General features: G+C 39.3%; 1 protein-coding gene across 6 annotated transcripts in view; it reads left to right on the forward strand.

The window, feature by feature from the left end:
- Positions 1 to 25,706, forward strand: part of CPLANE1 (ciliogenesis and planar polarity effector complex subunit 1) — a 131,043-nt gene that overhangs the window by 98,614 nt on the left and 6,723 nt on the right. For 3 of the 6 annotated variants that reach the window (XM_047766864.1, XM_047766891.1, XM_047766871.1), the window contains 8 exons: positions 2,009 to 2,131; positions 6,835 to 6,865; positions 7,534 to 7,665; positions 9,098 to 9,263; positions 11,808 to 11,866; positions 12,599 to 12,766; positions 14,078 to 14,205; positions 17,161 to 17,250. In XM_047766864.1, the coding sequence (XP_047622820.1) occupies positions 2,009 to 2,131; positions 6,835 to 6,865; positions 7,534 to 7,665; positions 9,098 to 9,263; positions 11,808 to 11,866; positions 12,599 to 12,766; positions 14,078 to 14,205; positions 17,161 to 17,250 (897 nt within the window). Of the gene's footprint in view, positions 1 to 2,008; positions 2,132 to 6,834; positions 6,866 to 7,533; positions 7,666 to 9,097; positions 9,264 to 11,807; positions 11,867 to 12,598; positions 12,767 to 14,077; positions 14,206 to 17,160; positions 17,251 to 20,430; positions 20,988 to 25,706 lie in introns of those variants that run through there. The other 3 variants (XM_047766908.1, XM_047766881.1, XM_047766899.1) reach the window with 3 other exon arrangements.

The following is a 25,706-nucleotide window of genomic DNA, read 5'->3' on the forward strand; positions in this document are numbered from 1 at the left end:
TCTCTTTAGTTTTGGTTTATTTTGAGTTTTTGACACAGTGTGTCTAGGTGTATATTTCTTTTGATTTATTCTGTATGGGAGTAGAAATGATTCTTTAATTCACAGGTTTAGCAGTGGGAATTTTTCATGTTTTCTTTTGGAGTACTACTTGCTCCCCATTCTTTCTGTTCTGTTTTCTGAACACTTGTTAGAGGTATGTTGGACCGTCTCACACCATTCCCTGTCTCTTAACCACATTTTTTTTTAATGGCCACACATGTGTATATGAAAGTTCCCAGAGTAGGGGTTGAAGCAGAGCTGCAGCTGCCGGCCTACACCACAGCCATGGCAACACTGGATCTGAGCCACATTTGTGACCTGTGCTGGAGCTTGTGGCAACACTGGATCCTCAAGGCACTGAGCAAGGCCGTGGATCAAACCCACATCCTCACAGACACGATGTTGGGTTCTTAACCTACTGAGTCACAATGGGAACTCCTAACCACTTCTTAATTTCCACCTTTTTTTCTCTCAGTGATGTGCTCAGAATATTTCCTCAGCTCTCTCTCTCTCAGTAAACTAGTTCTCTTTCCTGCTATCTCTTCTTTGCTATAGGATTTTATTATTTTATTTTACTTTATTTATTTATTTATTTTGCTTTTTAGGGCCACACCCACAGCATATGGAGGCTCCCATGCTAGGGGGTTGAATCGGAGCTACAGCTGCCAGCCTACGCCACAGCCACAGCAACGCTGGATACGAGCCGTGTCTGCGACCTACACCACAGCTCACGGCAACACCAGATCCTGAACCCACTGAACGAGGCCAGAGATGGAACCCACAACCTCATGGTTCCTGGTCGGATTCGTTTCCTCTGCGCCACGACAGGAACTCCTGCTATAGAATTTTAATTTTGATGACCACATTCTTAATGTTTAGAAGTTTTATTGATTTCTTTTTCAGATCTCTCTGTTGTTTGGATGTATTCTCTTGTTCTTTTATTGTGGTTTGTATTTTATCTGTTTAATTATTTTAGTAATATTTATGCTCTTTAAGATTATTTTACCTTGTGTGTGCACACTCTCAATTGTCAAATCTGCATACTGACTCTTTCATGGTTGCTTGTTTCTTTGTGTGAGTTGTAATTTTTTATCATGAACTTATCGTATAGAGAAGTTTCTGTTAGGTTGTATATGTTTTTCTCTGGAGTGATTTTTTTATTGACTTCTTACTGTTACTGAAGTAGAAAATATGTGGGGACAAGTTTTTATATATGTGTTTTGCCTTGGAGTTACTGTACTATACAGACAGTGTAAATTCAGATCCCACACCTGCCTGTGGTAAGACAGGGGTTTCTGTTTCTCATAGTTGACTTTTATTTTTCTCCCATCCACTATCCAGGCAGATAGAAAACTTCTTTGCTGCTTCTCCAGGGGAGAGTTTTTCTTATCCCCATTTTATGGACAGAACTATCCTCTAGGTTGTAGGAAGGTAGCTCGGTTCCCCTCCCTGCAGTCCACAGAAACATTTCCTGTTCCTCTATGGACTATGCCGGCACCATTGCCCATTTATTGTCCAGCTTTGAATTCCTTTTTCTTTTATGGCACCAAGAGATTTATTTACAGGTCTTGGTTGTGTATGAATCTGTTTTTTTTTTTTTTTTTTTCAATTTAGCATTTCTTCTGTGTTTTATAACAGAGCATGGGCCTGTCCACTGTAGCTTGATATATGCTTTCTGAAGTTGATAATAAATTTAGTATTTTTTTAACTATGGGAGAATTTAAATTTTAAATATTAAATTATACAGTAGTTTAATACTATTTAATAGTATTAAAGTGATAAATTTATTATACAGTAAGTAGAAAGCTATCTGAATAATATATAAATGTAAATCTGTTGCTACGTGATATAAGCTGCTCCATCTTATATAAGCTGCTGTATCTTTTCCATGTGATTATTTTTCTATTATTTTCCTTTAATTGTGACATATACTATGGATTAATGAATTTCCTGACTAATATGAATAAAGAAGATCAGAGGGACAAAGAAGAGATTTCAGAAATGGAAACTCATTCTAGTCAGAAAACCTGTGTGTTTCCTTCTGCTGATTCAGCTGTCATCCCTTCCAGTGACCAGAATATGACTTCTCCTGGTATTGTTCTTAAGTTTCTTCATTTACGCTTGTTCTCCAGTATTGTGTTACTGAAGAGTTCTTACTGGGAATAGAGTTGTGAAACATTTGTGAAGCCGTTTTGCATATTTATAAGTTTGAGGGGAAGGGAAGTTAAACATTGTGCTGTTCACCTGAAGAGCTACTTCATCTTGTCACCTTCTTAAGCTATACTGCAAGCATGTATCCTATCTCTGTGCAACTTATTAATGTTAAATATGTAGCACCTAGAATGTTATACTATTATACTGGTATATTATACTATTATAATATTTGATTTTTTTTACAAAAATTGAGAAATTAATACTTTGTCAATTATGAGAGTTTGGGTTTGAAAACAAAATAATAGACGTTGGCCTTTTGCATGCATTGACCCTGGTTGATTCTGACCTGTGAGGTGGATATCGTTATTATCCTCATTGTATAGTGGAGGATATTGAGACTTAGATAAGTTCAGAGCCACTGTTCATTAGGTTTTATTTGGAGCTGGCAATTCAAAATACTGTCCCTTAGTCCCTACAAATATACTGTGTCATGAGAATAGCAGGGCATACTAAATATCACAGCTGGACCCTAATAGTGGCTTTGAAATATTTTTTTGCCCTCAGATTATTGATGGTCAGTAATGATGATTTTACTGAATGTTTGCAGTATGTCTTATTACCATTATTGAAGTAATATAAGCAGTAAAAACACTATTTTTAAATGGCATTGCTGTTACTTAAAAAAAAGCTATTAAGCTAGTTTTAAAATTTGTAATTTTGTTTCTCTAAGCTCTCTAGATTCCATTTTCATTTCAGTTGGTATCATATGAGGATAATAATTTCTACTTCAGAGACTTGTTGTGAAGATTGAGTGTTGTATGTAAAGCACTTAGCTGGGAATCTGTTTGATTCCTATAGGTTCTTGGTCACCAGTACCCCTACTCTTCCCTCTCATGGGGGAGGACTAAGAAATGCGTTTAAAGAGGCTTTATTGGGTTTTGACTGTATCTGAGAAGTTTATTTTTTAATGATTTTTCTTTTTATCCATTGTAGTTAGTTTACAATGTTCTGTCAATTTTCTTCTGTAGAGCAAAGTGACCCAGTCAGTATCTGAGATGTTTAAACTCCATTTTGTGTTTGGAAATCTCGGGTGAATTCTGAGCAGAGGAGGTTTAGAGGAAGGCTGGATTGGAGGTCTGGGTCAGGAGTGAGCTTCTAAGTGAATCTGACCTGGGCAGCATTGTGAGGGAGGAGAAGAAATAAGAGTCATTCTGAACAGACTGCTGATGAGACTCACTGAAAAAGCAGATGGAAGAGGAGGAGAAGGAGAGAATGAATGTCTGTTTCATGTTGTCAGGACCAGGTTTCATTGTCAAACTCCAGAGCACCTTTGGACCAAATGTAACATTTAAGGTGATGCAGGGCCCTATCAGTGGCCATATTAAAGGGCTCAGTTTTTGACAGAGAAGTGGAGCTTGCTGAGAGCTTTAAGCTTGAAAAATAGATTTAAGAGCCTTTTACCTAAATGTATAGTTGAGACTTAGAGAGTGCATCTGTTTTCTGTAAGAAAAATTGTTTAAAGAGTTCCCTGTGGCATAGCGGGTTAAGGAGCCAGTGTTGGCCACTGCTATCACTCAGGTTGTTGCTGTGGTGCAGGTTCGCTCCCTGGCCCGGGAACTTCCTCATGTCATGGGTGTGGCCAAAAAAAAAAAAAAACAGAAAGAAAGGTGGTTTAATGGGAAAATGCTGCTGACCAGCCCATGAACTGTCACTCTTTAGAGAGCGAGGGGAATGAGCCTCCTAGTGAGGGAAATGGGTGAGCCAACTGCGGTGATGGATTTTCAAAAATAAGTTGAGTAGCTATCAGTTTCACAACCCACCAGCAAGTCAAGAATGAAGATTCAGTTTTTCTTAAGGACTCCGAGGACGTTCAGTGTAATATCAAGAGTAAAAGAAGTCAGGTTGCAGAGCAGACAAAAAGAGGCTCAAGAAGCTGTAAACAATTTAAGAATTCTCTCAGTAATGGGAAGTAGATAAAGGATATGAATCAAAGGTCGTCTTAAAATAGGGAGAAATACAAACTCCCAATGTTTAAAGGCAGAAGAAAAGAAAGTACTAGGAAAAATGGAAATTGAGAGTTCTGGGTTAATGAGATGATTCATTCAGGACTGTAAGAGCTCTTGAAATAGAATCTAAGAGGGGGGAAAAAAAGGAGAAATACCAATAAATGAGATAACACATGCAAAGTGGATAAATAGAAATATTTTTCTCTAGTATTCAATGTTTAGTTGTAAATTTAAAACGAAATCAAACTAGTATTTTTTTCTATGCATTTTTGGCCGCCCTGAAGCATATGGAGCTCCCAGGCCAGGGGATCAGATCTAAGCCATGGTTACAACCTAAGCCACAGCTGCAGCAATGCTCAATCCTTAACCCACTGTGCTGGGCTGGGGATCAAACCTGAGTCCTAGTCCTCCCAGGACACCACTGATCCGGTTGTGCCACAGTGGGAAACTCCCAAACTAAAATATTTTTTTACAGTGCAGAATTTAGGAGTTCCCTTGTGGTGCAATGGGTTAGGGATCTGGTATTGTCACCACAGAAGCTTGGGTTGCTGCTGTGGCACAAGTTTAGCCCCTGTCCCAGGAACTTCCATTCACCACAAATGCGGCAAAAAAAAAAAGTGCAGAATTTAGGTCCCCTGATGGGTATTTCTTTTCCAAGGTTAGTATCTTTGAAAGATGTATAGTCATTCCGTTATTTCTAATATTCAAAAATAGCTCAGATTTGCTCTTTTGAAATTGAATTTCATTTCTTCACACATTCTTCTGAGGGTTCTTATTAGTGGCAAGTAATTTATTCACTAAAGGATGGATTTAATTTTTGTTAACAGCCATAAGTTATTCAGAGATGTTTCTGATAAGTGAAGTAGATGATTAGGCTGTAATTAAAAAAAAGGAATTGTGATTATCAAGGAATGAAGTTGATCTATTGTATTTAGTAAACTGTAAAGGCAGTTGCAAAGAAAGAGTTCCAAAAATGGCTTGAAAATGAAATAAGGATACAATCTTCTTATGTTAACGACTTTTAAAGGTATTTATTTGAATATAACACTTTTCTGCCTTTTGATGAGAGGAATCAGTTTCATTTCTTAGTATTCAGTCTTTTACATCTAATTAGTCTATACTTACACCATTAGCAATGAGCTCATAAGTGACCAAATTCAGAGAACAAAGATAATAAACAGGATTAATAAACAAAATAGCATGTGCTTAGGAAAGCAAAATTAGTTAATATTAAAAACCTGTGGGAATTCCCATCGTGGCTCAGTGGTAAATGAATCTGACTAGGAACCATGAGGTTGCAGGTTCGATCCCTGGCCTTGCTCAGAGGGTTAAGGATCCGATGTTGCTGTGAGCTGTGGTGTAGGTCGCAGACATGGCCTGGAACCTCCATATGCTGTGGGAGCAGCCCTATAAAAGGCAAAAAGACCAAAAAAAAAAACACAAAAAAAAACAAAAAAAAACTGTGGATGCCTGAGTCTTAGGGACAGGGTGGATTTATTTTAGTATAAGAAAATTTTAACAAGGAAATGTTTTGAGAAAAGATGTCAGAACACCTTTCCCTGTATTAATGCAATTCTCTTTTGAGAGTTAAACCTATAGAGAATTGAGTAGACTATTTTGCTTGAAAGACATGTAGTTACTATTGGACAAGATTTCTTTCTTTTTTTTTAAATGACTATCTTTGTTTGTTTATTGTCTTTGTAGGGCTGCACCCATGGCATATGGAGGTTCCCAGGCTAGGGGTCTAATCGGAGCTGTAGCCACCAGCCTACGCCAGAGCCACAGCAACGAAGGATCCGAGCCGCATCTGCGACCTACACCACAGCTCATGGCAACGCCAGAGCCTTAACTCACCAAGCAAGACCAGGGATCGAACCTGTGTCCTCAGTAGATGCTAATCGGGTTCATTAACCACTGAGCCACGATGGGAACTCCTGGATAAGATTTCAAAATCATCGTTTGGTGGAGTTCGCATTGTGGCTCAGTGGAAACAAACCTGACTAGTATCTGTGAGGACTGGGGTTCGATTCCTAGCCTTGCTCAGTGGGTTAAGGATCTGGTGCTGCCATGAGCTGTGGCGTAGGTCTCAGATATGGCTCATATCCAGCATTGCTGTGACGTGTCGGCCATTGGCTACAGCTCTGATTTGACCCCTCGCCTGGGAACGTCCATATGCCACACGTGTGGCACCGAAAAGCAAAAAACAAACAAAAACCAAAATTATTCTTTGAGTTGTATTCTTCCAAGTAAAGGCTCTTGGAATTAAATTAGATATTTCCCCCAAAGTGTTACTTTTACACCACCAGAAGATTTTTTTTTTTTTTTTTAGTAAATTGCATTCCAGTGTTCTAAACTGTGTGTGAAGCAAAGAAAGATTGTACCGCCTAAAGTATGCTATTCAGAGCACTCTGGATAGTAGAAAAGTCATAATCTTAAAATGTGGACAATATTCACTACCAAACAGAGCATATTCAAGAGGAGGATAAATATGTTGTACATATTTATCTTTAAACCAATTTGGAGGTTTAAAAATATGTATTTCTGGGTATATAATTTCTAAATCAGGTTAATAATTGAAAACAGAAAAAATAACTGACCTGAAGTTTTTATTAATAGTATTGTTTCTTTTTTTAAGGTGCGAATAACAGTGATGAGTTATTTGACAGGTAAATATCTTAAGAATTAATTCATAATTTTCCTTACAGTTAAATATAAATTGTGCGTTTGGAAGTTTTGTTGTTCACGTGCATGTAAACTTCTACACTGCATATTTTTTTGTGGGAATTAAGGGAATGTAATTCCCCTTGAGAATGGGGTATTTTAAGAAACTGAAGATTGTTACATTGTATCCCTTACTCTTAGCATAGGTAATTAGACTACAGTAGCTTACATTTGCTGTATTTTCTTTTACTAAGTAGATGATATTTCAATAGGCAGGACAGGTTAGAGGTTGCCTCCCAGGCCTCCTGTTTGCTCCTTTAAGAGCACCTATGAGGAATTCCCTGGTGGCTCAGCAGGTTAGGGATCCAGCGTTGTCTCTACTGTGGCTCAGGTCACTGCTGTGGTGTGGGTTTGATCCCTGGCCTGGGAACCTTTGCATGGTGCCTGCACAGCCAAAAAAAGAGCACGTTTGAAGTTATTAATTATTGATGAATTGGCTTTTCCACTGAGGATTACTGGAATTAAAGCAATAGAAGGAGATTAGTTATAATGTTTATCATTTTTGTGTTCATTTATGCTCTTGGAGAGCAGAGTTTTACGTGTTCATTTTTGCTTAATGCAGTTAAGTTATAGATACTGATTTTTATTTTCCAAATTGCATTTGCAAATGAAGTATCTCAGTAGATCCACTTCAGATGAGTGAACTGACCGATATTGCAGACATTATCAATGACCTTATAACAAAAGATGGAGTTTCCAGTGAAGAGCTCGGCCTGACGGAACAGCAGGCTAGGAGCATCTCCAGGTAATCATGGAATAATTCATTTTTAACCCGGTTCGGGAATATTCAAAGTTGACCATATTTTAGTGTGATGTTTTGGAAACAAATTCGAAGCTTAGAATAGACTTCTTTGTAAATACATTTTATGATGTTTGTATGTCATTCCTCCCCTCCTCCAACAATACATGGACTGGTTCATTGAACTAATACAACACATCTGCATCCTTTGAATTTTCCCAAGGTCTCATCACTCTGAGTATAACATAAATTTTATCATATCTCTTCTTAGGGGTAAGTAATAACTGAGTTCATAGTACTTTACCCTAAATACGTTCACTTAGAATACATTTTAAATAGCTTTTCCTGGGAACAGTAGGCTATTTTTTTTCCTTGCAGCTTTCTCTGGGCCAAGAACTGGCTCCTGATAGAATAAAGGCTGGCTCTTCTACTCATGTTCTTTGGGAGACATACCCCTCTTGGTTTATTGATTTACTGGGGGCTGGATGGGTGGGGCACCCTCAGCCTGGCACGTACCAAGAGTCCAGACTCCCAGAAGAAAAGCAGGCATTCGGTATAAGCCACAGTGCCTGTGTGCACAACCCCTCTCCAGTTAGGATGGTGTTTTTTTCACACACTGGGTGATGAGTCTTCCCCAAGCCCCATCTCATACCACTTGTTTTCTCGGGCCACGCTCAGTACTCCTTGTGTAGAGGCCAAGATGGGATTAGATATACAAGATTTATTGGGAGAAATGCCTAGGAAGGGAAAAATCAGAAGTGGGCAAGGCATCAGGCCTCAAGGCAGGTCTGACCCCCCCCCCCCACCCGTGAAGGAGAGGGTTGAGTGAGTAATCTCAGAGTACAGTGCGGGTCTAAGAAAGTCACAGCTGGCTCCCTGGTGAGGCATCAAGCCAAAGTCACCCAGCAGGGCAGCCCTGTCTCTTACAGGTCGGGGCCAGCCACAACATCCCTGGCATGCTTGGTCATTGGCTCGGCTGGCTCCCTGGGCCAGATCCAGAAGAGCAGCAGCTTATCTGTATTATAAGTTTGGAAGTGATCGAGATAGTCCGGAAATAGATGAGACGTAGAGAAATCCACAGCAGAAACTTTACAGACATTAATTGCAGTGGTGAGCAGAGAAGCAAGGAACCAATGTCGGCGGCTGCATTGTGTCTGTGAATTAGAGAAAGACTCAGATAAGAGAGAGGGAGAAGCCAGTTGTACCAGATGTTATAGAGAAGTCCAGTAGGAAGAAGATTGAAATGGCCACCGGTGACCTGAGATCCTTGTCAGTGGATTTCAGGGGACAGATTGGAGCCAGTTGACTAGGGGTCATAAGTGTATGACTTTTCAAGATGGGGCATACTCTTTCCAAAGAAACAGTACTTAGTTGTGATACTTCATATCTCCCCAACACATTTAAAATCAAGTGATGCTCTGCTGGCTAAATTTCTCAGGATTCAGCCCTCCTCTAGTAGACGTCCACAGAGAACGGAGAAGGAGAGAAGAGAGATTCAAGTCTGGATGAAAAGAAAACGAAAAGAAAGAATGGCAGAGTACCTGAATCAGCTGGCAGAGAAGAGAGGACAGGAGCACGAACCTTTCTGCCCCAGGAGCAGACCAGTAAGTCTGCGGCACCAAGGGTAGTGGAATTGTCACAGAATATTGTGTAATTTTTTTTCCTGGCAAATATTCAGGAAAAGGATGAACATAATTTGGAGGCATTCTTTCTTTGATAGAAAAGGCAGCATTTTACTTAAGTCAGGAAAAGTTAAGAAATCACCTTAAAGTATAGCATGGTTCTACAAACAATGTTATATTGAACTATCTTAATATTTTTTCTTCCCCAAGCTAATCATGGCTCTAGCATTTTAACCAAATGGCAGGTTGAGGGATTGAGTGACCAAATGGAGTCATTCTCTTAATTTTCAGTGAAAGTCAGTGGCAGTTGAAAAAGTGTGTTGGAGTTCCGGTTGTGGTTCAGTGGTTAACGAATCCCACTAGGAACCATGAGGTTGTGGGTTCGATCCCTGCCCTTGCTCAGTGGGTTAAGGATCCAGCATTGCCGTGAGCTGTGCTGTAGGTCGCAGACGCGGATTGGATCCCGCGTTGCTGTGGCTCTGGCATGGGCCGGTGGCTACAGCTCTGATTCGACCCCTAGTCTGGGAATCTCCATATGCTGTAGGAGTGGCCCTAGAAAAGGCAAAAAGACAAAAAAAAAAAAAGAAAAGAAAGAAAGAAAAAGTGTGCTAAAGTGTGGTTCAATCTGGTACCAACAAAACAGTGGGACACGTGTGTGTGTGTGTGTGTGCGCGCGTTTCAACTGCCCTTTAAACTGTCAACATTTGTTTATCAAGCCCTGACTGTGGACATGACCATGGCTAGGCTAGAAGTGTTTTTCTTCAGAAAACAAAACAGCAATGACTTTGATGATTACATTACCGTGAAAATCACATTTAGATTACATGTGGATTATAGTTTTATCTTTTACTTTGTGTCTGAAACATAATAGTACTTCATTTTTTTCAGCATTGTTAGGGGAATACATTCTATAAGTGAAATTTCCAGATAAAGTTGTCATATTTAAGCACCAGATGGTGCAAAAGTAGGTGAACTGTTAGTTAAAGCGTGTAATTTACTTCCCTGTGTGTGGAGAAAGCATGCAGATGTTAGATAACATTTTGTTGCTAGCTCTGGGGACATGGTGATGACCTTCAGGGCTACTTTAAGACCAGAATCTTACCGGAGTTCCCTGGTGGTGCAGTGGGTAGAGGATCTGGTGTAGTCACTGCTGTGGCTCAGGCTGCTACTGTGGCATGAGTTCAATCCCTGGCCTGGAAACTTCTGCATGTCGTGGGCGCAGCCGAAAAATAATAATGAAGACCAGCATCTTAGTGTGCACGTGTATATGTGTGTGTTCTTTCACCTCATGGAAGCTGAGTTTCCGTGTTACCCTCCCTGTTAGCCAAGCTGATAGCTCAGATGGTTAGAAACATGTCCAAATTTAGAATGAATTAACTGAGGGCATCTGTTTGGTTCATAGACTCTTGTGACAGCTTCTTCAATATCGCAGACAATTGTTTATTTTTAGCTTCTGTTTGGGTAAAGGTATGGAACTAGGGAGGGGTTAATATAATTAAAATTTTTGTTTGTATTTCTATCAGAAATCAATAAAATCTTTATTTTATTATTGATGACTATATAACATCTTGAGAAAGTGAATCCACTTCTGCATGTACGTTTTTATGTACACAATTGTGTGTGAAAGGACTTAGCTTACCCTTGTTAGGAATTCAGTTGTAACACTTAATGTTCTGGAATAAGACATATATAGTTGATATTGGTCAGTTTACCACATGGTGCATAAGTCTGGAAGAGTTTTCAGGTCACGATGAACCCATTGCAGTGGATTTCTGGTAAACGTTTTTAACATTAAACCGTAAATGGTAAACATTAAAATGATGGTTTTAACCATCTGAGTCATTTCTACTTTATCAACCAAGGTCTTGGTGAGATTAATCACAAGACAGTACAAAGCATAGGCATCTCTATCCTAAACATTTTCCTATTTTCCATTTTAAATGTGGCTGATAAGGATCTCTCCTTTTGATAAAACATTAATTTTGCCACTAAAACAGATTTTGCTTTGCATTTATTAAACTGGACTTAACATTTTTATAAGTTTTGTGCTGGGCTAGGAAGCTTCATTATATATGACAGTGTTTTGTACTTTCCTTAACAAAATTATTTTAAACTGTCAAAAATTGTTATTAGTGGACAATAAAATTTTCCTCTTAAAATTGACTAGCAGAGGAATTCCCGTTGTGGTGTAGCGGAAATGAATCCGACTAGGAACCATGAGGTTGCGGGTTCAATCCCTGGCCTCGCTCAGTGGGTTAAGGATCTGGCATTGCTGTGAACTGTGGTGTAGATCCAAGATGTGGCTGGGATCCTGCGTTGCTGTGGCTCTGGCGTAGGCTGGTGGCTACAGCTCCGATTAGACCCCTAGCCTGGGAACCTCCATATGCCAAGGGAGTGGGGCCCTAGAAAAGACAAAAAAAAACAGAAAAAAAATTGATTAATAGAATATTCCTGTTTTCCCTGGATCATAATGGTTTAATTATTCGAGTTGAATAGTAATGAGCTAACTGGTTATTTCTCTTGCAGTTTTATATGACTTCCAGGGAAATCAGGCGGAGACAAAAGATGAAACATGAAAAAGACAGGTAAGTCTGATTATACTTTGATCATTCTCTCTCATTTGCTCACTCATAGCCATGGTTTATACCTTAGGGACCCTAATTTTCACAGTAGTCCCTTTTTTGTTGATAAACAGAAAATTATAGGCGATAACTACAAGGAAAGTAATAGGACTCCACTAGACTTTTAGGAACTTGCTTCCAATATTAATTATCCCATTCAATTTTTTATAACTTTTATTTCTGCTATTCCCTCCCTCTCCCAAGCCAGATATGTATGTGCATTTTGAACATACCCCAAAAGCCATAACACAGGTGCCATTAATAATACCTTCTACGGGGAGTTCCCTTTTGGTGCAGTGGAAATGAATCCAACTAGGAGCCATGAGGTTGCGGGTTCAATCCCTGGCCTTACTCAGTGTTTTAAGGATCCAGTGTTGCCATGAGCTGTGGTGTACTTCGCAGATGTGGCTTGGATCTGGCGTTGCTGTGGCTGTGGTGTAGGCCAGCAGTTTTAGCTCCAATGCGACTGCCTAGCAAGGGAGGCTCCATATGCTGTGGGTATGGCCTTAAAAAATAAATAATAGTAATAGTAATAATAATACTTTCTTCTGGTTTTCAGAAATCTGAAATTTGAATTTGCATCGAAATGCATTGAAGAAAATAAATGCTAGGTGGTCTTCAAACACAATGTTTCCTCTAGAAATAAGAACTGCAAGTGACTCTTTTATTAAATGCTTTTTAATTCTTTCTCTAAAGATTGCTGCTCTCTGACCACTATAGTCGTCGAATCTCACAAGCATACAGTCTGATGAACGAACTGTTAGCTGAATCAGTACAACTTCCAGCAACTGTACAGAAACCATTGCCTAACAAACCCAGAATTACTCAGATTCCCAGAAGGCAACGCTCCCTCTCTCCAAGAAGGTAAAGCAAGGTTTGGCATGTCATTGGCAAGATAACGGCAAGAATGACGAGTATGAAGTGCTCTAATCTCCTCTGAATTATGGTAACAGGGTGAATGAGGAGAATGGGATCATAATTATGAGGCCTTTATTAGTTTATAGAGTTACTAGGGAGAAAGACAAAAATGGCATTAAATTCCTAATTAAGATATAACAAAGCATGTCTGTATACCCAATACAATTTTTACATCCATTCAACCCTGTTTCCTTCTTTTCTGTAGTTTTGGTTAATAATTCCTTCTGTAATTGGCCTCCTAACTGCTCCCCCTGTTTCTCTTCTTGGCTCCACTCTTGCAGAAACACAATCCCCACCAGATACCACTTCTTCCTCTGCTCCCTCTTCCTATGTCTCCCAGTTCCTGCTGATTCAGTTGTGGATACTGTTAATATGTTTCTTCTTAATGACCTGCAGTAGGTTTGGATATGAGTTCATTAGGCAAGAATTAATCCAACATAGAATGATAAAGAAAAGTACCCAAGTGTAAACTTTCTTATATATGACAAACAAACACAGAATTACATTTGTTCTTTTGTGTGTGTGTGTGTGTGTGTGTGTCTTTTAGGGCTGCACCCACGGTATACGGAGGTTCCCAGGCCAGGGCTTGAATCAGAGCTACAGCTGTCCTATAGCCACAGCCACAGCAATGCAGGATCCGAGCTTCATCTGCAACTTACACCATAGCTCGCGTCATTTCCAGATCCTTAACCCACTGAGCAAGGCCAGGGGTCGAACTTGTGTCCTCATGGATACTAGTCGGGTTTGTTACCTCTGAGCCATGATGGAAACTCCTGTATTTGTTGATAATCCATAAGGTGGACATGAATTGGCAGGATAGTGTTAAAAATTTCCACCTTTGATTAAATTAATGATTAAGATTATAAACATAATCACATAACTTATGAGCCTAAAGGAAATGTTACCCAACATAAACCCAGATGTAATGGCTTGTGTGTGCAACTTGGGGTATGATCAGAATAGCAGAGACTCCTTGGATATATTCTAGAATAATGCAGGGTATTTAAGACATAAATTACTACCAGATGTATAGAGCATTTGAAATGGAGAGATAATCGGACACAACTTCTTTGGAAGAAAAATGAAGTTTGAGGTATGAGGAGAATTATTACACATAAAATGCATCACTGAGGTACAGAATGAGCTGAGTTCAAATGAATGTCTTAATCTGACTTGGAATTTGGATTTTTGAAATATTGTAGTTTATCACTGATAGGAGATTCTAGGCATATAATAACTATGTAATTTTTACTTTAGAGAGAATCAACATGGTCATAATTTTCCAATACATAGACCTGGAAAAACCAGATGTATATCCAGCAAACCGAGTTATACCCCAAAGGGGAGACCTTTTGGACACCCTCAGGGCTCACCCTGGCCGCATGGTAAGACTTAAAGCTTTTCTGATCTCATGTAATTTGGACCTATTCCTTCTTGTCTCCAAAGTTGTGTTTTCATTAATGAAAGTTGCAAATATTAATGAAAAGCAGTTCCCATTTCAACAGAATGCAAAGGATTGATAAAGACTTAGCTATACCTGCATTTTGTTCTATTGCTTTGAAATAAGACTCTAGGAATGTTTTTTAACTGGTGGCCTTTTTGTAATAGAATTTGAACACTCAGTTCTCTGTGATTTATTTGGGAATCTGTCTCTTGTGTGTGTCTAAGATGTAGGCATTTTTACAAAGCAAATTCTGATAGGTTTCAGGGTGAATTATATCACAGAAGGGGAATACTGAAGGACTCAGATTGAAATAATAGCATACTTTACCTTTTGCATATCCTTTTCCACATTCGAAGATATAATATCTTTTATTTATTGCTAGCCTTCCTTTAGTTAATTTTGCCATATTTGGGTTTTGATTACTAAAGTAAAACATACTTATTTGTAAAATGATTATACCTTAAAAATGTATGATCATAGCTAACATCAAGAATACATGTATACAGCTAAAAATGTATAATGATAGCTAACGTGGCAGATTCTGTTTACACTCTTGAATTACAACTCCGAGGAATACACTATTAGGTTCCTATTTTAAAGATGAGAAGGCCAAAGCAGAGAAAGTGAAAACAATTGCCTAAGATCAGACATCGAGGAAGTGGTAGAGTCCAGATTTAAACCCGGTCTAGGTCTAGCGCCTCCACACCTAGAACCTGAACTTTATCTAGTAAGCTGCCTCAATTTAGAAAAGTGAAGTTTCCATAAATTACAACCCTTTTAATAAAACTTTGTAGTTTGAGTAACACTTGCTTTTGATGGACAAACTATAATAAGAGAACACTGCTCTTTTTTAAAACTAGAATTTCAAAAGAATAATCATTTTTTAAAAAATTTAGTTTTACATTATGCTCAATACATTTAGCAAATTAAATAAAAGAAATATCCAAAAATGGAAAGGATTTTAAACTTAACTCACGGTCTCTTAATGTCAGCTGGAAAAGTCTTAAATTATATTACATGCAGATATGTCTTCCTCTTGGGCCTGATAATGTCAGGCCTTTATTTTGTCACCTTGCATGTGACTGGGCTAGGAAGCCCTGGCCCGCCTTTGGTCCCTGTACCTGCCATTGTTGGGCTCAGCTTGGGGAGCTGCCTGGGGCTCAGAAGCCCCCAGTGACCACCATCTCACTTGGATAAATCCCAAGTGAGGGGTCCCAAGTGAGGTGCCCCCCTTCAGGGTGTCCTCCCCTTCGGCCTCCTTAGCCTCCTTTCCCCAGACAATCTGAATAATCCGTGACATTTGCAGGCTTGTTTTCCAGTCACATGCTGTGTGCTCCCAGTCCTGCATTGAAATTCTCCCTTATACCTTAAATGCCTCACTTCTGTGTCTGGAAAGACATCCCTAATTTTAATTCTTTAGCTCTTCCATCCTGATATAATGAATTTTAACATCCATATTTGCATTTTTAAAATGGCTAGTACTTGCGTGGTGCTTATGAATATTAGTTAAGTAGTGGCTTCAGTAACTAAAATAGCTGCTTTTTTTTTTTTTTGTCTTCTGAAGCATCAGTCACATGCTTCTGGCCCTCTTGAGGCAGTGCTACAACAGGCCTTATGTTTTTTGTAAACTCGTTAGGTCCCAGGATAGACTAAATGTTTTGAGGGTAGTGATGCTCCCTTCGTCTTGTGTTACCCCTTCACACTGAACAAATGAAATAATTGAGTCCATGAGAAAAAAAGGCTATTTAGCTTTTTTGCCTTAAAATAGTTGTTTATAAAGTACTTATTCAAGAATATTAAAGGGCAGGTATTGCAGTGTTTATCCTGTGTCACAGACCACCACATGCCCAGCTTTTACCCATGCTGACCTGTCACTCAGCTTCCCTGGACGTCTAAGGCCAAAGTGGGAGGGGCAGCCTGAGGGACTTGTGAACACAAGGGCCTCCCTAACTGTCTCTGCACGTCCTGAGCCCAGCCACACACACACCCCCTGCCCCCCCACCCCCTCAGCAACATTCAAAGGCAGTGGCAGAAACCCGGGCTCTTCCCAGTCAGTTGTACAGAGAGCCTGAGCCCACTGGGGCAAATTCAGTCATTGCAGGGATGGAAAAACAGGATCCATCAGGATTTAAAAATTCACTGAGATTCTTCTATAAAGGGACAGTTTTCCTAAAAATGCTTGTGGTTTGATGATATGTTCCTACCTGTCTCTTATAAAAAGCAGGATGTTGTTTTTGGCTAATTTCTTCAGCCCTGCATGCAAGCCTTTATACTTAGGGGTCTAGTTTTTGCTTTTTTTTTTTTTTTTTGGCTTGTTTTGTGCTTACTTCTATCAAAACAATGTAAAGACTCTATGACAAGTATGTGAGAAGCATCATTGGCATAAATAATTGGTCCAGCCTTTGGAATTGTCCAGGCCTAGGTTCATATCCCACCACTGCTAGTTACTTTGTGCCCTCAGGTGTGTTTTTTAAAACCTATCTCATGAAGTTGTTGACAACTATGAATAAAATATTTTGCATAACATAAACAGTAAATGTTTGCTACTAATCCTGGAATTTAAGAAGCCTTAATCGATCATTCTCTTGGCATTTCGCATAGGTGTTTACTTCTAATAGGTTTATGTAGCTGGCTATTCTGGTTGCCAGAGATGTTGTCAAGGCATCTTTGCCATATAAGAAAGATCCATGGTTGTGCTGTAAGATACCAAGTCTCAAAGTTGGCTTTCCCTTCCTTCTTTCTACTTCTGTTTTGCTTTTTTGGTTCAAATCAACCACCATTTATCGGGCTCCTACTAATCAGAAGATTTCTGTCCTCAAAGTACTTACGACTTTTATAAAAGGTGAAAAATCATGCATGCATATGGAAGCTTAGAGAAGTTTGTCTGTCTTTATAGGAACTGCTACTTTTACTATACAGAAAAAAGCTGATGGAGCCAGAGTGGCGGTAAGAAAGGCTGTGCCGTCTCCAGTTACCATCCAAAAAGGTAAGGGATAAATAAAGAAAAGAACGTGCCTGGGCTTAATACTAAAATTTTAAAAATCACAAATCACGTCTAGAAATGTCAGACACAGGAGTTCCTGCTGTGGTGCAGTGGCTTAATGATCTGGCTTGTTTCTATGGAGGTGCTATTCAGTCCCTGGCCTGAGACCTTCCAGATTCCATATGCTGTAGGGGCAGCCGAAAGAGAAGGAAAAAAATGTCAGATACAGATTTTGGTATGAATGGCGGCTGGGTGGTGGTAAGGGGCTCATCTGAGCGCAGTGCCGGGCATGAGAACAAGTGCTCCTGAAGGTGCTGTGGTCGCTCAGGCGTGGAGCACGCGGGTCCCTACGTTTGGATACTTGCCCACATTAGCTTTGCTCTGACCAGCTAGAAGGAGGGAAATTACACCTCACATCTCAGTTCCCAGTGTCTCCCCCAGCCCAGCCCTCATCAACCCATGTTAGTTCTCACACTTTAAATTTAGCTGCACATCGATCGTCCTGTTAGCTCTCTCTAACAACCCTGGTATATCCCCAGGGCAGCTCTTACCCCCATCTCACAGCTGAGGAAACTGAGGCGCACAGAAGGTAAAGTGGTCTGTTCACTCCCCTCAGAACAGCAGAAATAACAGTTATGAAGAACTTAACTCCATGCCAAGCATTGTATTAACACCTTATGCGCATGATCTCATTTAATCCTATCCTTAATCCAGTAAACGTATCTGCAGCATTATTGAAATTTATGGAACAGAACTAAATTTGCTGGGAATGATGATGAAAGCACTCATTTGCATGTCCCATAGAAAGGGTGAGAAATGTGAGTTAGTCCATTCCTGTTACTGGGCCTCTCTCCCCTGCTGTCTCCTTACTTTGCAGGTTCATCTTTCAGTTTCCGCCACACCTCTCTTCAGCTGCGTCCAACCCACTCTTTCAATCATCTATCAAGTTTTAATGCCAGTGGCTATAATTTCTAGAAATTCTAGTTGATCCTCTTCATACTTTTCCCCATTGTATGCATCGAAACCCAAGCCTGTAGTTATGGGGATTAATTTGAGTCCTAAAAGCATCATTTCCTGTGCTTTTAATTTTCTAATCCCAGGCTAGTTTTTTTTTTTTTTTTAATTCAAAGTTTCTCATTTTAATCTTTCGTAAAATGGTTTCTATTTTAGAGGACCCCATAGGTTTTTATTGTTTTCTAAGCAAATATCAAATAGTATTTATTTTGATAAAATGCCCCAACATACAGTGTTGCCCCTAAAAATGGCTGATATTACATGTACCTTTGTATGGTATCATGAAAGCTCAAGGGACCCAGGGTTTTATGTCCTTGCAGTGAGTTATGATCTAGCTTGATCAAGGCCTTGCCCATAGGCAGGCAAATAGGAAGTACTTCTTTGATTGTCCAGTGGTAGCCCTGCCTCGGAGAGCTTGACTCCAAGTTTCCTGCTTGGATGTTTTAATAATTGAACTGTGGCTCAATAATTGACAAGAGGAGGAGCAGGGTATTTCTTTTGTGAGAGACGGAGCTAGTGATTCAGTTTTGCCATTCAGTGTCAGATTCCTCAGGTGAGACTCGGTAGAGTTGTTTGGCAACATGCTGTAAAGAACCGAGAGGCACAGAGTTCCCAAGGCTCAGCGGAATTGAATCCACCTGGGAACCATGAGGTTGCAGGTTCAACCCCTTGGCCTTGCTCAGTGGGTTAAGGATCTCGCATTGCCATGAGCTGTGGCGTAGGTCACAAATGCTACTCGGATCCAGAGTGGCTGTGGCGGGCAGCTACAGCTCCGATTCAACCCCAAGCCTGGAAACGTTCGTATGCTGCAACTGCAGCCTTAAAAAGCAAAAAAAAAAAAAAAAAACCAACAAAACCCCCAAAAAACCCCCAAAGAACCGAGAGGCAGTGTTCACTCTCCTCCAGAGGGAGATTTTTCAGGGGAAGCTGATGCCCTTGCCCACTAGTCTCCACTGTGGCATTTCTTCTTGATGCATCACTTACCTTTTACCTTAGAAAGCTTTCCCTGGCCACACTGGAGCAGGAACACCCTACCTTGCGAAGCTTTGTATATCCTCAGTTTCACAGATTTTTTTTCATGTTTTATTTTTATCTCAAAATCAGATATCCCAGATAAAGCTAGAGAAATTCAGTTTGATCTGAAGAGAAGGAAATTACAGATCCATACCTGGTAAAGCAAGGTGAGAGAAAGCCAGTGATGGCCTCTCAAGGTTTGTAGCTACCCCATAGGTAAAGGCTTACCTAAAACTATAGGCTTCTTAACCTTAATATCAGCAGCCTTGGTGATGATTGTTATTCTTACTAGATGGCAGTAGTTATGTTCATTAGACAAAACAAGAGTATCAGAGTCTAGGTAACATGTTAATTGCAGCAGAGATGGGGGTGGGATTAGTTGGTGGTTACAATCTCCATCATCTCTTACCATCCCAGAGCCCTTCTGCCATTTCTTCCATCTGATTTGGACAGACAGTCTACCATTGTAGTTATATACTGCCTAACTACCTGCCTGCTGGTTTCTCTTTTTTAATCCTCTCAAACTTTTTTGTTTTACCTGCGGCTCTTATGTTATTTAGCCACAGTGTGTGTTCACCTGTGCATTCTAATTGATTATTCATAGGTATATTTTCTTTCACTGAGTTTTTCAAAAAACTGAAATTTTTTTTAACATGGAACTTCAGTCACATCCCAAAATAAATACTCAGGGATGGATTACATAGCAGAAAAAAAAGTCAAACTCTTTCAACTAGGATGCAGCTCTTACACATGATTCTAAAGTGGTGACCACAGGTTCTACAAACGATGTTAACCTTATTTCTGCTTCAGACCCTTGGGGCTAGTCAAAAGAAGAACCTCTAAGCCCTCTTGTATGCTTCCCTCCCAACTGTTATCCAGGAAGCAAGCTATTGGAAAGCTGCTGCCCTGGGGATCCAGATAAATAGACTCATTTCTTACCTAGAGATATGAAGATTATCCACAAAGGCCCTCAGAAGACTATTTTCCCCATACCCCAGACAACAGAAAGATAACATATTAGCTCAGCTTCTAGGTATAGATCATCTCTCTCATCTTGGGCAAATTACATAACTTCTCTAAGCCTCACTTTCCTCATTTGCAAAATGGGTATTAGTCCATTCCGTTCCAAGTGGAATAATACCACTTTCCCCACAGGACTGCCATGAAGAATACTCATTCTGCAACAACCCATTGAGCTCCTGCTGCTTACCAGGCACTGTTGATCAGGAACAACACTGACAGTAGCACAAAAATAAGATATGGGAGACCATGAAGATCTCTTTGAGAAGGTGTCATTGGAGTGAAGGCACTGAGTGATGGAAAGGGGGTACAGTTCCACCTCCACCTCCCCAAAGGTCACTGCCTATTCCCAGAGCCCTGCAAACAGGAGCAGCCTGCGCTCCCATCTCCCCATAAGTCCTGGCAGCTGCCAAGGGCCCAGCAACCAGGCACTGGCTAAAAGCCCTACTGATTGCCCCCATCTCTCTGGAATCATGTTTAGGCCTTACACTGGCACATGCCCTCTCAAGGGGAATAACAGCCTGCACACAGTGAGGAAAGAGACAGAAAGCACCCAAACCAGAAGCATCCCTCAAGAAAAACAAACAAACAAACAAACAAAAAACCTTACGAGCTATGCAGGGACATTCCTGAATATAAACATCCTTCCAAGACTATAGGGCATAATTTTTTCCCCAAACTCACAGAATAAGAAAAATAAAAGCAAAATGAAGAAGCACAGGAACCATTCCCAGTTAAAATAACAAGAGAATTCCCCTGAAGGAGCAAAAAATGAAACAAACCTCTGCAGTCTAACAGACACTGAGTTCAAAAAGGAGGTAATGAAAAAACTGAAGGAATTAAGAGTGAATATCAACAGTAATGCAGATTATTTTAGAAAGGATCTAGAAACAATGAGGAGCCAAGAAAAATTAGAAGATTCATTTGCAGAGATGCAAGCTGAGTTAAAGGCTTTAAAGAGCAGAATGAATAATGCAGAAGAACAAATAAGTGACTTGGAAGATAGAATAATGGAAATCACCCAATCAGGACAGCAGACAGAAAATCAGATTTAAAAACAACAAAAGCAATATAAGACATCTATGGGATAATATAAAGCATGACAATCTATGCATAATAGGGATTCCAGAAGGAGAGCGAAGAGAAAAGGGGATTGAAAATATATTTGAAGAAATTATGGCTGAAACCTTTCCAAATCTAAAGGAAACAGATATCAAGATATAGGAAGCACAGAGGGGCCCCAAACAAGTCGAACTCAAACAGCCCCACATCAAGACATATTATAATAAAAATGGCAAAAGTTAAAGGTAAGGATTCTAAAGGCAGCAAGAGAAAGAAAAAGGGTTAATTATAAGGGAACTCCAATTAGGCTATCAGTCAATTTCTTTACAGAAACAGTACAGGCCAGAAGAGAGTGGCAAGATATATCCAGAGTTCTAAAGGAGAATAATTTGCAGCCTAGAATACTCTACCCAGCAAGATTATCATTTAAAATAGAAGGAGAAATAAAGACTTTCTCTGACAAACTAAGAGAATACAGCAATACTAAACCCATTTTAAAGAAATACTGAAAGTTCTCTTTGAAATAGGAAAGAAGAGGATATAGGATGGAGGAAATCACAATTGGAAGGTAATCACTTAAATAAGCCAGTATATGAATCAAAAAGAAAAAAAAATCCTATTTGTACAAGTGACAATAAACACAAGGAACAGCAAAAGGATACATAATGAAGATGTTAAAAAGGACATCAAAGAAGGGAGTAAGAAAATCTAGACTTTTTTTTAGAATGGGTTTGAGCCTATAGGACTATCAGGCTAAAGCAAGCAGATTATGGGAAGGGGTTAACTTACTTAAAAAATAGAGCAACAATAAATCAAGCCAACCAATACGTCCACAAAAACTCAAAAGAGGACACAAGCATAAAATAAAAGGAAATCATCCAACCAAAACAAGAAAGGAACAAAGGTGAAACATAGAATCAACTGGAAAACAAGGTTTAAAATAATAATAAATACATATGTATCAATATTACCTTAAATGTCAATGGACTGAATGTTCCAATCAAAAGACACAGAGTGGCAGATTGGATTAAAAAACAAGAGCCTACAATATGCTGCCTACAAGAGACTCACCTTAGGGCAAAGGACACATAGAAATTGAAAGTGAGGGGATGGGAAAAGATATTTCATTGAAATGAGAGGTAAGTGGGAGTCACAATACTCAGACAAAATAGGCTTTAAAACAAAGGCCATAAGGAAAGATAAAGTAGGACGCTAATGATAAAAGAATCAGTTCAAGAAGAGGGTATTATACTCATCAATATATATGTGCCCAATATAGGAGCACCAAACGTATACAACAAATACTAACAGACATAAAAGGAGAAATTGCTGGGAATACAATAATAGTAGGAGATGTTACCACCACATTCATATCAATGGACAGATTCTCTAGACAGAATATCAACAATGTAAATGAGATACTAAATGACGCAGTAGAACAGTTAGACTTAATATTTTCAGGACAGCACATCCAAAAAACCAGAATATACATTCTTTTCAAATGCACATGGAACACTCTCTAGGACTGACCACCTACTGGGGCACAAAAATAATGACAACAAATTTAAGAATATAGATAATTATTTAAGCATATTCTCGACCAAAAAGGCATGAAATTAGAAATCAACCACAAGAAAAAAAAAAAGTGAAAAAACACTCCCAAGCTCATTCTTTGAAGCCATGATCACCCTGATACCAAAACCAAAGATACCACAAAAAAGGAAAATTATAGGCCAGTGTCACTAATGAACAGATGCAAAAATCCTCAAGAAAATATTAGCAAACTGAATCCAAATATGTATTAAAAGGAACATACACCATGATGAAGTAGAATTTATCCCAGGGATGCAAGGATTCTTCAATATCCACAATATGATGTTGTGTAATACACCACATGAACAAACTGAAAAATAAAAACCATATGATCATCTCAACACATGCATAAAAAGCTTTTGAAAAAATTCAATACCATTCCTGACAAGACCTCTCCAGAGAGTGGCCATAAAGAGGAACTACCTCAAGATAATAAAAGCCATTCATGACAAAACCACAGCTAACATCATTCTCAACGGTGAAAAATTGAAAACATTTCCGCTAAGATCAGAAATAAGACAAGGATGTCCACTTTCACCAATGTTATTCACTGTAGTTATGGAAGTCCTAGCCATGGCAATCAGAAGGAAAAAAAAAATCCAAATTGGAAAATAAGTAAAACTATCACTGTTTGCAGATGACATGATACTATACCTAGGAAATCTTAAAGACACTATCAGAAAACTGCTAGAGCTCATCAGCAGTTGAATTTGGTAAAGTTGCAGGATACAAAATTAATACACAGAAGTCGACTGAATTCCTATGTACTAACAATGAACAGAGAAATTAGAGAAACCATCCTATTTACCATTGAATCAAAAACAGTAAAGTAGGAGTTCCCATCATGGCGCAGCAGAAACGAATCCGACTAGGAACCATGAGGTTTTGGATTCGATCCCTGGCCTTGCTCAGTGGGTTAAAGACCCAGTGTTGCTGTGAGCTGTGGTGTAGGTTGCAGACTCGGCTTGGATCTGGCATTGCTATGGCTCTGGTGTAGGCCAGCAGCTACAGTTCTGATTAGACCCTTAGCCGGAGAACCTTCATATGCCGTGGGCGTGGCCCTAAAAAGGACAAAAAACAAACAAAAAAGAAACAATAAAATATCTAGGAATAAACCTACCTAGAGAGACAAAAGACCTGTATTCTGAAAACAATAAGATGCTGAAGAAAGAAATCAAAGTTGACACAAATAGATGGAAAGATATACCATGCTCTTGGATTGGAAGAATGAATATAGGCGTTCGTGTTTTGGTGCAGGGGAAACAAATCCAACTAGCATCTCTGACGCTGTGTTCTTAGATGTGAAGTGGGTCTCTTGTAAACAGCATATGTATGAGTCTTTGTATCCATTCAGCCAGTCTCTGTCTTTTAGTTGGAACATTTAATCCATTTACATTCAAAGTAATTAAGGATAAGAATGTACTTATTGTCCTTTTCTTAATTTTTTTTTTTGATTGTTATTTCGGGTCTTTTTTCCTTCCCTTTCTCTTTTGTTGTCTTGTGGTTTGCTGACCATCTTTAGTGTTATGTTTGGCTTGCTTTTTCCTTTTTATGTGTGTGTCCATTATAGTTATTTGATTTGTGGTTCCCCTTATATTTTCATATAACCATCTATATGTTTTCAGCATTGTTTCTGGTTGCCGGTCTCTTAATTTCAAATGCATTTTCAAAGTCCTGCATTTGTCCTCTCCTCTTGCTTGCTAGTTTCAATGTCATATTTGTCAGTGGGTGATTTCCTACTTTTACACTGTCTTTGCCTTTTTTATTTTGTAATATTCTTGTTTCTAGTTGTGGCTCTTCCTTTTCTGCTTGGAGAAGTTCCTAAACTAAACTAAAGTTGATGTATAGCTGGTTTGGGGTGCAGAATTCTCTTAGCTTTTGCTTGTCTGAAAAGCTTTTTATCTCTCTGACAAATCTGAATGAGAGCTTTACTGGGTAGATTATTCTTGGTTCCAGGTTCCTCCTCTTCATCACCTCAAATACATCTTGCTGCTCCCTTCTAGCTTGTAGAGTTTCTGCTGAAAAATCAGCTATTATCCTTATGGGGGGTTCCCATTCATGTGAGTTGTTGCTTTTCCCTTGCGGCTTTTAATATTTTTTCTTTGTATTTAATTTTGTCAGTTTGATTAGTACGTGTCTCACTGTGTTTCTCCGTGGGTTTGTCTTGTATGGGGCACTCTGTGCTTCCTCAACTTGAGGGTTTCCTTTCCCATATGAGGGACATTTTCAGCTATAATCTCTTCAAATATTTTCTCTGGTCCTTTTTCTCTTTTCTCCTTCTGGGAACCCCTATGATGTGGATATTGGTACGTTTAATATTGTCCCAGAGGTCTCTCTGACTCTCCTCAGTTCTTTTCATTCTTTTTTCTTTATTAGTTTCTGTGGCAGTGATTTCCACCACTCTGTCTTCTACCTCACTTATTCATTCTTCTGCCTCCATTATCCTGCTATTGATTCCTTCTAGTGTATTTTTCATTTCTGACATGGTGCTATTCATCTTTCTCTTTAAATCCACTAGCTCCTTGTTAAACACTTTAAGTTCCTGATCTGCGTCTCCATTCTTTTTCCAAGATCTTAGATCATCTTTGCCGTCACCACTCTGAATTCTTTTTCAGGTAGATTGCCTCTCTCCTCATCACTTAGTATTTGTGTGTGTGTGTGTGTGTGTGTGTTTGTCTTGTTCCTTTGTCTGAAAACTATTTCTTTGTTTTCTCATAATATCTACCTTTCTGTTTATGGTATATAGATACAGCAGC

This window comes from Phacochoerus africanus, chromosome 1 (genome assembly GCF_016906955.1).
Source record: "Phacochoerus africanus isolate WHEZ1 chromosome 1, ROS_Pafr_v1, whole genome shotgun sequence".
Taxonomy (NCBI): Eukaryota; Metazoa; Chordata; class Mammalia; order Artiodactyla; family Suidae; genus Phacochoerus; species Phacochoerus africanus.